At 36.1% G+C, this 15,567-nt stretch overlaps 1 protein-coding gene across 2 annotated transcripts in view; it reads right to left on the minus strand.

Moving 5' to 3' along the window:
• Positions 1-15,567, minus strand: part of PRKN (parkin RBR E3 ubiquitin protein ligase) — a 693,701-nt gene that overhangs the window by 429,719 nt on the left and 248,415 nt on the right. For both annotated transcript variants that reach the window (XM_088052826.1, XM_088052827.1), the window contains exon 4: positions 13,977-14,095. In XM_088052826.1, coding sequence (XP_087908952.1) covers positions 13,977-14,095 — 119 coding nt within the window. The remainder of the gene's footprint in view (positions 1-13,976; positions 14,096-15,567) is intronic.

The following is a 15,567-nucleotide window of genomic DNA, read 5'->3' on the forward strand; positions in this document are numbered from 1 at the left end:
CTTAAGTCCCTAAATCACGAACAGGGGAAACAAAAGTTCCTGGTGGGTTGAAGAGCAGAGGTGGTAATACAGAAAGACCAGGAGTAACTTTGGCATTATGGTATCTTATCTGTTGATGGAAACCACATGTTCTGAATGTGAAATGCTTGGGCCTGGGACGGGGGAGGAGAATGAAAACAATTACAATACCATTGACAGATGTACTTTACATTGGGATTTACAGCATCTTAAGTGTTTAACAGCTGACCCTTCAGCACCAAGGTTGGTGTGTCACAGGGGTTAGGAAACTCCACAGGTAACCACCAACATGGGATGAAGTTCTGCTCTGTTCTATAATTCATGAGAACCATCTCACTGGCAAACAGGCTAAAAAATTAAAATGAATCCCCAAATTCAAGTGCAGACAGGTGGTGACAGGAATCTAAATCTAGGAAAAGGAATGATCATTTTTTGTAAATCACTTGGCATAGTTAATGACAGATTTACTTTTTTCACAAGAGGAGTTTTCAATTCCAGCCTTGCCACTGGCACCTGAACTGAAAACACTTGTGTATCAAACAGGTTAATTTAACAAACGGGATCTTCTCTTTAACCAGTCCACATAAGATTTTATCTTACTGAAGTCCCAGAAGTAGTACTCTGTAGTTTGTGTCTTTGATATGGTGCTGAGTAACTGCTTCAGCAAATACTATTATTTTCTAAACACTATTACAAAGATAGAAAATCATGATGGAAAGTTTCTACCACAACACAAAGGCAGGAGAGGTTTACTTCAGCCATAAAAAATTCTGAAGGTGATGAAAAGGAGTGTAAAACTTTTGAAGATTAATTTTTCACAGAGACTTAATTTTCCTTTCACTTTTATGGGTGAGGGTTAAATACAGCTTCACTGAAGTCAGGTATTGTAGGTCTGAAAGTTTTGCTTCAATGTAAAACAGTTAAAAGTGAGAGAATAAACCACCTGCTTTTAATGAACTTTCAAAGTCTATAGATAACTGTGCTTGGTTACAAAACACTAGAGCAAATGTATTACTCTAATATTTTACAGGCTAAGTTAATTAAGCGTGAAGAAATACAGTATATTGATGAATACATAAGAAGACCCTGTCTACAATAACACTGTGATTTTCAAACCATGTGTAGGCATAACATAATGTAAAAATAGAGAACTGTATTCTTGTTTCTTAAACAACACCCCTGTTAAAAATTGAGTCTCTGAGCATCAGCCAGGTGTGTCAGCCAGGCATCACACACGGAGATTGGATCCTGAGGAAAGTCTCAGCCAGTGGGACTTCCTGCAAAGTTACACTGCATTGATCTTGTTGTTTACTTGGTTTTACAGTATACTGAAACTAGACAGGAACTGTAAAATAACATAGTTGAACCAAGTGCTGTTTAAAATTCAATTTACTTATCAGTTGCTATATGTCCAAAAGAGATCAATGATCCTCTCCACTAATTCCCAAACTGAAATTTTATTCTGATGTAGACATGCTGCTGGTGGTGACAAATGGAGAAGTCTCTTCCCTCATGATTCCCATTTGAAAGGTATTTTATACACACATAAAACTATATTCCTCCTGTCCTCTCCAAAACCCCTCATCTGTGTCTACATTATCCCTCCTCTCTTGAGTCTTGTTTGCAAAATGAGAGCAGGAGGACAGCCAGGGAGTTACTACAGATAGTCATGTCCTTCTTCATTTCATATGGAGACCTATTGCCAGTAAATTCATCAAAAATTTAGCTGTATAGTTGAGGTCGACATAAGGTTATTATGGACCACAAAATAACTTCTTTTTTAACCTATGGTCTCCTAGTTTTTGTATAAATATGAGATACCTTGTTAATAGCTATGTTGCATTCAGCTGAGTTTCAGCTCTGCATGAAGTAGGTGAAAAAAGCCTTGTAATTTCATCTTAAATGTAAAGGCACACTTAGAGATTTCACCTCATATATTTTCAAGAACAAAGATATTAACTGAGTCACATATCAAGAAACAGATATAGATTCCACAACATATCAGAGCTATTGACAATAAAACATATTAAATATTGCATAACAGCAACAGTTAATAAAATAAATCCTTTCCTTCTCAAACTTAATTCTACTATATTTTGTTTTCAGGAGGCTAACTAGGGTTTTTACATCATCCCACTAGATTTTGCAACCATATGGTCAAATAGAGAACAGAGTGACTAAGTGGTAGACTCCCAGCCTCAACAATCTGCATTTGAAAAGGAGCAGATCCATATGTTTTTCTCCTCCAGCATTTTTTTTTTTTTTTTTTTTTTTTTTTTTTTTGGTGTGTCCTGTACCAATTGCTACAAAACTCGTCCTTTTTTTGCCTAAGACACAGGATTTGCAGAAGTACTTTGTACTCTGGGACAGTTTAAATTCCTGACAATACAGGGAGCTCAGAGATTGCTCATTAAAAAGAGCCTTTCCCAGAAGTTAATCTACTGCCTTAGGTTTTACTAGCAGCTTTTGGATTTATGTATAATTGGAGAACATTTATGTATAATTAAAGCACATATAGACAGGTATGTCTAATGCAAATCGTTTTCTAAGTGGGATACATCTATTTACTGTAAACTAGTGCTGAGACTATTGCAGCCTAGCTCCTTACAGATCTACATTCTGAAATTGCTAGCAACACATTGTCAAGACTCATTAAAAGTCAGTATTAGTGGCATGAAAGTTTTTGATCTTTTCTTTATCATTAACCCCAATGTCATTTAAAATACTGGCATAGACCAGATTCTGGACCAGCTGTTTTCAGGTGAAATCTTCTTTCTTCAGCTGAAAGAATAATAAATATAGGATCTACCATTTTATGCATTTAATTAGTTTATAAATACTCCATACATATGTGCTTTGCACAGAAAATCCTCACTGCAAGACAAAAACTCCAGATGAGAGGTGAGGCTGCTCACGTAATATCCTCTAAGAAATGAAGTGCATCACTCCTAATATGCTTGATCATATTCAGTTTTAATCAGTACTTGACAATTTAGAGATGAATCTTTAAAGAGGAGGGGGAATAGAGTATTCAGTTACATTTATTCTCACTTGTGTATTGCTTATGGGTCTCACATTACCCTATTACTGTAAAGGGAGTAAAATCAGGCACTGATTTGGCTCACTAGCCACAGCAGCCCTTATTTTTTGAGAGAAGCCCCCAGTTCAATTTCTCGCTGGAATGGATTTTTCACAAATAAGGATAATCCTTCATTTAGTGTTTACACACTTGGTTGCCTTTTAGCATTCCTGCCTGTCATATCAAGTTTTTAAATTTTATTGAAAATTGCCAGAATTCATTTATGCATTAGTTGGTTTTATTATAGTTATGGACGAGCTGGCATTCAACAAATTTTGCATGAGGAAGTAATAGTCATGATTTTATCAGACTATAACAGGACCCATACCAAACTTTGCTTAATTTTCTTGTGACATGTTACTGTCCATGCATGTCCAACATATGCAGCCAGCACAAAATGAGTATCTGTACTGGCAAAAAGTAAACTATTTTCACTCTCCAACCTTCTTTCTCCCCGTGTCACCTAAGACAGACTAAAACCACTCAGGCCCCCTAATTTATTTTATCAGAGAATACAGGGCAAAATGGATTGCATCTAACCATGTCAACTCCCTGAAACATACAAGACCTTGCTCACCACACAAAGTTCAAATAAGAAAGCTACAAAGTTCCTATTTTCTTCAACAGAATATATAAATTGAATTATGCTAGAAAGAAGTAAAAGTAGAAGAAAAATGTAACAGCCAAACTGAAGAAAACTTTTTCCAGCAGAGTACTAACATTTTATATATAACAACAAAATCTGTAGAGTTACAAAAACCTTAATCTAGCAATTTCATTCTTGTTGAAGTAAATGAAGCCTATGAATTCCATCTGCCATTTTAAATTACTCTTCTGCCAAAATGCCAAAGTCAGCAATCTTAGCCATCATCACTGGGCCTGAATTTCAGGAAACAGCTTCTTAAACCAGCAAAAAAAGGCAGCATTGAGATGGAAGGGGACAGAGAACCAAAAAGGGAACATGCTGGCTCTTGTTTCTGATCACAGCTCAGCCTAGAATCTGAGCTGACCCATCCTGCATTCCTCTTAATCGGGTTGGCCACATGGATAGGAAAAAATCAGGTCTAACGTATGATGACATCAAATGAATAATTATAAATACACATTAAAGAATTATTGTCATGATATCAAAACCTGTAGAGAAATTAAGAAAAAAATGAAAAAAACCCCAAAAAAGTCATGGACACTGTTCCAAGTCAGAGACTGAGGCAATATTAGTTTATTTTTAAAATCCATCCTCAATAAATAAATCTGTACATCACCATCAAGAACTGATGGTATTTTATGACACGGTCTTACACCAAAAAAACCCACCATTAATAACATTACATAATAAACACATTACCTAAACTGTATGCAAAAAAAAATTGAAAGAAAACATAAATAAAATCATTGCATCGTGAAAGCACCCTTGCTTCCATAAATTGGACAGATTTGAAACAACCACAAAGTGCTCTACCATCAGATCATAAACAGCTGATGTGAACATACAGATCAAATCTAAGTAAATATACCACTGCTACTCTCTTCACTCATCTTTTATGACAGTGTGCAAACAAAGCCTAGAAAATTTTCATGGTTCAATGTTACATATATATTTGTATAGTTTCTCAATAAAAAAGGAAATGGACTCCTAAGATAATCATGTTCTTAACACAGAAGCATTTATGATAGTCCAAAACTATCCCAAAACAAAGATAACCTCTTCTACATTCAAGACATACCACTAAACTTCACGATGTAGCAAGCTTTAAACATATGCAATTTCTACAGGGGACCAAGGATGTTTGTTTTATCCAGTTGCTTGCAGCAGAGAAACTTAAATAAGTACAAAGAGTTTATTTGTGGATTGTGAACTGGTCTTCATCCCCAAGAAGAAGGGGAAAACATTCATTAGAACACCGCATACCTCTGCCAAGAAAGTTAAATCAATATAACTACCTTGGTTGTGGCTCTATCATGTTAATAGATGTTTTACAGTAATGAAGCTCTGAGGAAAGGTTTAATGAATTTGACCTTAATACCTTTATATCACAAACCTATCCAAACAAGTCTAATCCATGTAACTTAAAATTAGCCAATTTTTTTAGTTAGAGATGTCTGAGTTTTACTTACATAATGTCTAAGTACCCCAAACCTTTTGTATTGAGTAATTCAGTCAAAAACTAGGAAAAACAGCACAAACTGAGACATTCCAAATGTAAAGATTTGGAATGATTTCTTCCACAGTGACTTAGAAAAAAATACATTTTTATAGTTTTTCTAGAGGTAAACAGTCCCTGTACTATGTTTTAAATTAGCCATTAAAAATTATCAATAACTTTAATAATACTAATCATCATCACTATGATGATGATTATTATTATTGTTATTATTATTAAGAAAATACACAAGCTTCTTAACGGAGATGAAGGTACACTTGCAAGAAAATAGTTTGACATTTGCTACTTCTGCTACTACTATAACTTAAGTAAATATATTTATTTTTCCTTCCTGAGCCAGCTGGTGCCTTAGGTATTTCAGCATTTTAAAAACTAGGATGAAATTACTGACCCTTTAGATTTGTTTAATATTCATCATTATCAAAAATGTTGAAATGATGCAGTGTGAGCATGATCTCTTCAATACACAGCTATCTAAGGAATAATACTGGGTAGACAGAAGTTTGGCTGTACTTTAATAAAGAAAGCAAATTAGGAGAGTTATGCACAGGGACATCTGAATCTCAGTGGCAGCTGCCATATTAAAAAAAAAAAAAAAAAAGGCCCCACTATCACATCCCATTATTTGTTTGTATCATAATAGATCCCAGCAACACATCTACTGATCTTACTGAGTAGAAAGGGGGCTCCAGGAGGGATCAAAGATTTACCAACATATGTAACTATTGCTCTAATATCTAGAATGCTGATGAATATTCATTGTATCTCCTTTCAACATAAAAGGCTAAGAAACGTTAGAAAGAGGGCCCTTCTTCGTCAGAGGACGAGTTACTGTATGGGAAGAAGGCCATCTTTGCCTGCAATTAAGACAATGACAGCAGTGCTACCAAAAATTAATATGTAATTTTGCACTTCTCTGGAGAGCAATACATGTTTGTGGGTGCAATAATGCAAGCAGAGGGAAAGAGCATTCCCCCTCTCATTACATTTCTGCCCCCAAGAAGAGGGGCCCCCAAACTTCCCCCCAGACTATAGCTGGGTAAGGCTTACTTATCACATCTGTTGGTACTCACTTTCTTTTTTCCCCAAAAGGTATTCATCCAAGCAAAAAGACAGAACAACATTAATAGAAATAGCACAAGACCTGTAAGAGTGAAAGAGTTTAAAGTTTGCATCTGATCTACATTTATACATTTGGAGAATGTGCAATATTACATGAAAAAAATTCAAAAGCAACTAATATTTTTGACAAAACAAGTATTACTCTGAGCATGGTATTTTTTTCCTAGTGCCAGGCCTTCCATGATATACTGAAGCAAATATTAGTTGTGATCTCACCTCCTTGTATAAATATCTGAAGGGAGAATAAAAAAAAGCAGAGCCAATCTCTTTTCAGAGGTGTCTGGTGACAGGACCAGAGGCAATAGGCACAAACTGGAACAAAGGAGGTGCTGCCTGAGCATAAGGAGCGACTGTTGTACTGTGAGGGTCATGGAGTGCTGGCAAAGGTTGAACAGAGAGCCAGTGGAGTCTCTGTCCTTGGAGATATTCAAAAGGACATGCTCCTGGGCAACTGGCTCCAAGTGGCCCTGCTTGAGCAGGGAGGGTTGGACCAGATAACCTTCAGAGCTCCCTTCCAACCCCAACCGTTCTGTGAGTCTACACTTCCTGGTATCACAGCAACTGCAAGGACAAGATACAGTGAGCACCATCTGTATTACTAGGCATAAATATATCTTCTCTGGCAAAAGGGTTTATTAGACATTTGATTCAGAAACTCATGTAAAAGCCTTATCTGAAAGTAAATTTGGTAACTGTTTTCCTTTTCATTTATGACTGTTGTCACCCAGGCTGGAGAAATTTACTCTAGGCTTCACATTAAAAGGCAGTTTTATTTCACAGCATGACTTGAAGCAGTACATAATACTGAAGTCATTTTCCCTCTTTCCAATGGTATTTTTTCCTAGCTTTTAAGACACTTTATAACGTGTAACCTCACTAAAAACACATACTGCAATAAATATTATAAATCATGCATAGATATCTCAGAACTTCTAATAGAATTGAGTTAAAGTATACTTTCTTATTCTATTAAAATAAAAGAACTTACATTATTTTTTTCAACATAGAGGCAAAACTGTTTCCTAGCCAAGTTTATTTCACTTGAAAAAATTGCTGTTCCTGTCTTTTGAAATGGATGAGATTTATTTTTTTTTTCATAAATCAAGTATGTGTTTTCATTTACTGTATATTGCAATTTATGTCCAATGTAACGAAATTTTTCTTAAGGGATATTTAAAAATAAATGAAAGAGGTAGGTAAAAGCCTGAATAAAACCATGTCAAATCTTCTGAATCCACCCAAGTGTTCTCTTCAGATGGAGCTGAGCATTTTGGAAGCCATCCCTAATGACATTGTAACTGCGAGACAGGTGTAAGAGTGAGGCTGTCTTTTAAAAGGTTCAGAATGAAGTGAGATTTAGAGTCAAAAAGAGAAGTGGAGAAGAAATAATAAAAAATGTTGTAAAATAATAATTTGCAGGCACCCAGTGTTGAGCTTTCTCATTTCTGTAAGTGCCACAATATCTTAAATAGGCCCCAGGAATGTGTTGGAGCAGCCTCCCCAGGGTGCATCTGTATTTGGAAAAATCTAACATATCATCAAAGAAAACAGAATTTTAAAGATAGAATGCAAGCATTAGCCTGTTTTGGCTGTTTTGGAGTTTTTTTCTGCTATCCATGTTATTAAAAGCAATGAAGACACTTGAGCAATGGCAGAATCAGACCTGCAGATGCCCTGTGACCATCCTTAGGGATGTTCCACCAGTAATTCCAAACTCAGAGTCAGCTCAGCACTAAATTTATTTAATGCTGGTGCTGTGCACTGCAAGCAATGTGAGAACAATAAGGAAGAGTGGATGACACTAACTCCTTGTGTGAATGGCAGTCTCAGCAGCTCACTTTCAGCATCCCTGTTACCATCAGATCACTTCATAAGAGAAGTGAGTGCACAAAAGAGTACATTTCCCTGTGCAGCCGGTAGGGAGAAGGTCAAAATATGCCTGATTTCTCTCTGGAATCCTGGCACAGCTGGGCTTGGCCTACACAACAGAATAAAGCATCTGTATTTAAGATGCTCCCTTTCTCTCAAAAAGCACTAGTTCATTAGGAAAAAAATTAGGCTTACAATTAAGAGTGCTGACTTCATGTAACTAATGAAGAAGGATTTCCTGATTCTGTGGAAACCCTGGGAAAAATTGTTCAGAGAGCTTATTTTCTCTGGCCTAGTCTTCTCAAGGCAGCATTAACATCAGTGCCCAGTGGCGGCAATTTAGATGTCAGAATTGAGGCATTTTCCATTATTTATGTAGAAATAAGCACATATACTGAATATGCGTAATTTCCTGTAAATGCTACTTCTGTCAGCCAACTGCAGGGAAATTAAGCTATTTTTGTACTAACACATTCATTAGCAGGAACCCAACCATAAATGGTTGTTTCACATTTGTTAGTTTGACCAAAGAGTCACACATTACAGTGGAAACTTTTTTATGCACAGTATTCAATAGAAGCATTTTAACACATAGTGTTTGTCATGTGTAAGCTATAATATATATCAAAAACATTTGTATCCTCCCAGAACACATGTAATTTTGGAGAGACAAATACCTACCTCAAGAATTCAATCACATTTTTAATATCTTCCCAGCCTGTAAATGAGATCACACTTTTTCACATACACTTCAGTGGCTGTTTATTTTGCAGTTTAGCTTCAAAGGACAAATTGATTTTTTGTAATCTGTTTGCCATATTACCCCAGCAGTGTAACCATCAGAGGGGAGAAGCTGACTCAGCAGCAGTAAGGACTACATAATTTCTGAGGTGCTACTTGTCCCTTTTTCTTTCAGTCAGCCTTGCTCTGATGCAGTGAGCAGTACTCTTTCCTTTCTCTGTCACTGAGGGAGGACAAAAGTAATTAATTTCAGGAAAAAAAAAGATGATCTCAAATGAGCAGTGGTGAGAGGTTATACACTGTGAAATGGAGTTTTACAGTGATATATTAGAAAAAATAAACAGAGATCAAAAGTAAACTGCCTTTTTATTTTATATTATTGTAAAATCTCTGCTAAATTTATATTAACCAAAAAGAAAACACCCTATTAAAACAGCTTAAATAGAGCTAGGAAGTAAGAACTCAAAGCAAATTACTGTGTCACAGATCTTTCTCTTCCTAGGAAATATGAAAGTCTCAAGTTCCAAACATTGTACTATCATCCATTAGGAAGACCACTTACACCATTTATGACCTGTTATTTATCAGCCACTGAAAGGCACTCAGACTCTTGTGCATAACTGTGATGTACCACACAGCCTATGCTGACAAACCACCCAAATCACAAGCCTTTCATGGCTCCAGAGAAACAAAATTCAGCAAATGTCCATTTCTTTGTAAGGTTTAAGATGAAAAGAAATAGATGTAAGCAACATCCTTAACTTGATAAACAATGGAAGAGCAGTTCTGTGGCAGAGACAGTTTAACAAAACCTGTGAAGTCAGGAGGCTCCTCTGGAGCACAGAGGGCAGAGACAGCAATGAGATAGTGCACGCCAGATGTGTCATAAGTGTCAGAAACTAAATCGCATCTCAGCTGCAGGGAGCTAGGTCTGAATGTAACTATCCATGTCTGAAAAGATCTGACATAATGATGTGAACACTTGCAAAGTATAGAGGAGCTATGACAAACTCCTTTGCTGCTTGTGCTGGATGTTATACTGAAAACTCAGCGCTAACTAGCAAGGATACAAGAAGAAGAATGACCAAGTAGTGATGAGAAATGGCCTCACCATAGCACCTGTGACTGAATAGGAAGGCACAAAGTCTATTTGTCACACTTCAACCCAGACTCTTACTCTGGCTGAATTCTGAATTCTGAGATACCAAATCAAATGTTCCTGTTTTTTGTTGTTGTTTTTTTTTACCAGGAGTACACACAGAGTCAGATACATTGGAAAAGTGTGAGTTTTACACAGCCTGGTGCACATCAGTTTTCAGAATCTGGCCTTCCATTCGCAGATACACATTTTCCTTTTCACTAGAGAACTAACACAGTGAATGTTAACACTGTTACAGCTCTGAAAGGAGGACTGAAAATGTGACTGCTATAATCAGACCTTTTTTTGTGAGTTGTTTGTTTGTTTATTTTGAGTTTTCTGTTCCTTTGTTGTTTGGTTTGTTGTTGGGACTTTTTGTGGGGTTTTTTGTTTGTTTTTGTTTCCTTTTGGGTTTTTTTGTTTTGTTTTGTTTTTCTGGAAAGAGAAATATACGAATTATTTGAAACATGGCTTCTAAAATTTTCAAGCTATATGAAAAACTTACAGGTAGGCCTGTAGGTGGCCTACACAAGACTCCCACACACCAATCATTACAGATATCTTTTGTGCTTGATTAATTAGAGAAACTAGGGAGATAAGATATTTTTACAGTAATGTTTTCTTATAAATAAATTAACCTGCATACATCTCCCATAAAGCAATAGGTCATGAAATTTTTGTAAAATGCCAGGTAAGTGCCAACTGGAAAATGACAAATTTAATATTTAGATGGATGTCCCCTGTAAAAATAAAAAGTGGGCTCTTTAATTTCATAGAAATATTGTATCATAAATCTAATCTGAGCATCATATATTAAAATAATGGTATGCAAATAGGCATGAATGCAAAATACAGTTTTAGAATAAGACTACTTGAATAAGTAATATTTTAAATGCCAGTCAGCACACCATGAAAAAAGAAAGCTCAATTTAATTAGGCTGGTCATTTGTAGCTTAGGTAGTCAAAGGATTAGCATGTAGAGTAAGTGAAGGCTGCACAAAGCTTTGTGCAGGTTTTACACAGGTATTCACTTTCATCTCAATAAAAGATTTAGTGTAATAAATGTTGGCTTACAGAGTTCTTTGGTGCTCATGGCACAAAAGATCTTCTCAAGAAACTTGCTGTGTTGCCATGTAAAGGTCAGGCACAGTTTACCAAGACTGGGGGGAAAAAAGAGATCTAAAAAAAAAAAAAAGTGGCTTTGCTGACAGATCTGTAGTATAGTGGTACAGACAAGTCTTTTTAATAATTTATCTCAACTTTATTTTGAGTAATTTCTCTATAAAAGGAGAATAACTGTACTACCAGTAGACAGGATATCTATCAGCAATCAGTGAGTGGTACAGCCCAATGGGATCAGAGGGGAAAGACAGAGGGTTTAGGGTAATACAATTTTTTTAACCTTTTCAGCAGACTTTACCTACTGCATTGAAGAAGGCAGGGCAAATACAGCTCACTTGCTGAGAGCCACACTTTTGCCTGGCCTAAACACAGTGGTCTCTATACAGTAAGAAATAAGTCTTAGTACATATTAGAAGCCACTCCAACTTGAACTATTTTCTGTCTCCTTGGAAAGTGGACCAGAAAAGAAGGTGGGGCAGGCACATGCAAAATATGCACCTACTCTTTAGAGCCACAGGGCTGAGACAGATGCTGTGTGTTTATAAAACAGACCGTTGCATACCACATTCATGACATTAAGAGAGCCCATTTTGCAACCACTGCACTTTGGCAGCCCTTAGGACTGCCAGCCCAAACTGCAGGAACAGCATGTTCACTGTTTCTAACTCCTGTGCTCTGCTTCAATTCGAGAGGAAAAGAATGATAACAGATTTTCTTTGTTTTGGAGAGAAGGTAACAAGAATCTCAAGTGCAAATTATTTTCACAGCCAAGCATTATTTGAAAACTAAAATGGAATAAAATTATCATTTTAAACTCTCCAGAAGATATCTCCCTTTCCTCTTTTGTACTTTTATGCTGAAGTACCTTATCAAATCTTCTGAAAGCTGGGACTTTTTGAATCAACCTTGAAAATTGGAACAGCTTCCACTACAAGTTTCCAGCTACTTCATTTTCATATGTACTGTAAAATATGCTAATAGAAAGAAAAAACAGCTGTAATCTGCTCATTCAACTGAATTTATCAGACTGCATATATTTATTGTGTCATTGAACCCGTATTTGCCAAAAGAATGTAGGCCCACATACATACCAGGCAATCAGAAGTTATTTATAGGTATACTGTACTGAAACTTCTTATAATAGCATTTCCACCATGAAGTTATGAAGAATTCCTGGGAGACAATACAGGGTTGATGTTTTTTGGGGTTTTAAGTCTCCAAAAGAAAGAACAGTGTAGATACTGTAAAAGCTAAAATATTTGGAAATGTATGTAGGTTTAGTTAATACAAGGAATGCAATGATCCCAAATCAAACAGCACAGATGTGAAAGTCATAATTTCCAAAAGTGGACATGCTGAAGGAAGCCATTGAGTCTAGCAAAGAACTCATATTGTGTGATGTCAATGGAATCCATCAGATTCAGACTCATCTAATGATAAAAGCAATGCCTTTTAGCAGCACTGACTTCATGTATACAAGCTGAATACAACATTGTCTCTGTTTTTATCCATTGGAAATGTACATTAATCATGTCTTCTCTTCTGTCTTGATTTTTATGTGATTCAAGCCTATTCTAATCACCAATATTTAAACACAAATTTTGAGAGAAGAGGAATCCCCTTAGATGTGTTCATCTGGAACACCACGAAATTAAACACTTTGAAGCCTCTGAAATAAATCAAGAGATAGTTGGTTAATTCAGGAATAGCATACAAAGCTTGAGGGCATTGTGATTGTGGCTTTTTGAATTACATGTGTATAAGCATGGTATGGTTTATTCTTTTCAAGGAGAATGTAGAACCTGAGTTTTTAATTGCTATTTTTTTTACAGTGCTTTTACATGTAAAGACATTGAAGCACTGTGCTACATTGAGAACACAAAGCTGAAACTTTAAACCACAGCAAAAGACAAATTTAAACATTTCAACATGGGCTGAATATGAAAGTTCCTTGTAACCAACCTATAGTGTGGTATGCCTCAGTCTTCTTCAAAATCTAAGCCTCTCCCATAACAAACCTGGTTGACAAACACTGATTTAGAGAGAGAGGAAGGACTATCATTCAACAGTAACATAAGCAGTGAAATTTAGCAGTACTCAGACAGAAGAAAAACCATTCAAAACTTTACACTACTGCACATTCAACTCACTCCCCAACATTCTTATTTTAGGGTGCAAATCAAGCTTGAGAGATCTCTTACAAGTTTCTGTCCAAGAACAATAACTTTTCCTTGACTTTACATGCTGCAACAGGGCTGGAGGGATTAATAAGAATATTAATCCCGATTACACATCTGTTCAAAAACTTCTAGCCTTTGCCCATAATGGTCACAACCTAGATCTGAATTCAGGTCTTAACAACAGCTCCAAGCTTTGAATAAACATCTATCATCCCATCTTTTTAGCACATATGCAGTTGTATAGATTGTGCATACAAACAGGTTAATCATTAGTCATTAAAATAAAGAGCTAAATATGTCTTTCAAGCACTGGAGCTCTAGTTTGCTCGGTGTTACTTGTGTATGCTTCCAATAATGGAAACAAGTGAGTGAAATTTTCAACATCCTTTGAATTACTCTTCTCAGCACTAAACAGCATGGCAAAAAAAAAGTAGGACTACATATATACATATATGCATATATAGCCATATGTATGCAAATAGAAAAGACTAGATATGTCATCTCCATATACCCCAAAACCTTGAAACAAATCCAAAAATGCTTACCCTTGCCAATGTCAGTGTTCCTTGTTTACACACACTGCAGCGGACCCTCAGTTTTCCAGGCTTCACAGCTTGGCAGAAATTTTTGCAAAAAACATAAAAACTGTTGTAACTTGCTGCACCTGTCAAGAGGAAAAACAAACAAACAGAAAACCACTTTTGATGTATACTGAAAATCAGCAGCAAACTGTCATGAAAGATTTCTGTTTGACTCAATAAGTTAAAATCATTTTAAGTTCTGAAGAAAGCTTTGCAATCATCTTTTCTTGCCTGGTCTAGCTCCTAACACCTTTCAGTTACTCCTGCTTCTTGATCAATAAGTACAGGTGAACTACACTATAACTCCTTGAAAATGCATCCAGAGCTTACCACTGATGAGCACCAACTGAAATCCTTGGCAAGTGATGTATGAGATTAATTTCCCCAGCCCTCCATAATTTACACCTCACTTCTAGTCTAAAATTGTCTAGCTGCAATTTTTATAAGGTCAAATTGCATGCAAATTTCTTTAGATGGAGTTTAAAAGATGAGTTTGACTGATATCACAAAAAGAAAACAAATATTTAATTTAGTAAATTTACTTCTATTTACAGTCTATGGAAGACTGGAAGCCAGTTCTTTATTCTTGCTGGCAGCCTTATAACCTAGCAAAGTGTGCAAACTGCTGCCAAGATATTAGGCCAAGTAAATTTTCAAGGAAAATGAAATGAAACGCATTCTGTTCTGTGAAGCTATGGAACAGAATGTGATATGCAGAGAATTGTGAAAGCCCAGGGCCATGCTAATGAATTTGATTTCACAGGCAATGCTGATCACTGTTTTGAGTAAAGCACTTTTTAGAATAGCTATGGCTATTTTGTATAAAATGTTGGAACATTCCTGGTATGGTTTTAGTCTATACTGGGCAACTCCAAGTTCAGAGATTCAAGTTTATCATCAGAAGTTGAAATGAGATCAGAATAAAGTTTCAAACAAAAGTTTCTCAATATGAAGAGGAGATTTGACCCATTAACAGTGGTGAACTTCAGAATCAGTAGCAATCCCTTAGAGATGAAAAGGTTTTCACTGTCTTTCACCCTGTTCTCTTATTTCTCCCTGCATACATCAGCAATATATTGAACCCTAGCACATTGCCACAGCAAATATGACCTGGAATAATACTTTTAAATATGGCTGGCCTCCTTTATTTTTACTTGTCCCTCATACAGTAAAGGGTCAGACCCCTGTTCTGCCAATGCAAAATGCCAATCAATTACATTTTATACCTATTCATGCTGTCCTGATTTAAGCATGCTCGAATATATTATATATGTAACTCAAATATCATTTCAGTTTCCAAAACTCAACCTCAGAGAACTGCGTCATCCAAAAAATCTTTTTTTTCCTAAGAAAAAGTACACAGATGTCTATAAAGAAGATGTACATTGTTGAAAGAAATTTTGTAACACTTTTTCAATTCTTCAGAAACATTAGCTACATAAGAATACATCAGTGATGTATCTAAAACTTATTTTAGTCAACTGATCTATCAAGTGTTTTCACTGTGCTTCCTTGGAAAGTACTAACCACCATGGCAGAACATGAAGTATTACAG

Source organism: Pseudopodoces humilis, chromosome 3 (genome assembly GCF_049639895.1).
Source record: "Pseudopodoces humilis isolate 2021_Gansu_Grassland_sample_001 chromosome 3, ASM4963989v1, whole genome shotgun sequence".
NCBI lineage: Eukaryota > Metazoa > Chordata > Aves > Passeriformes > Paridae > Pseudopodoces > Pseudopodoces humilis.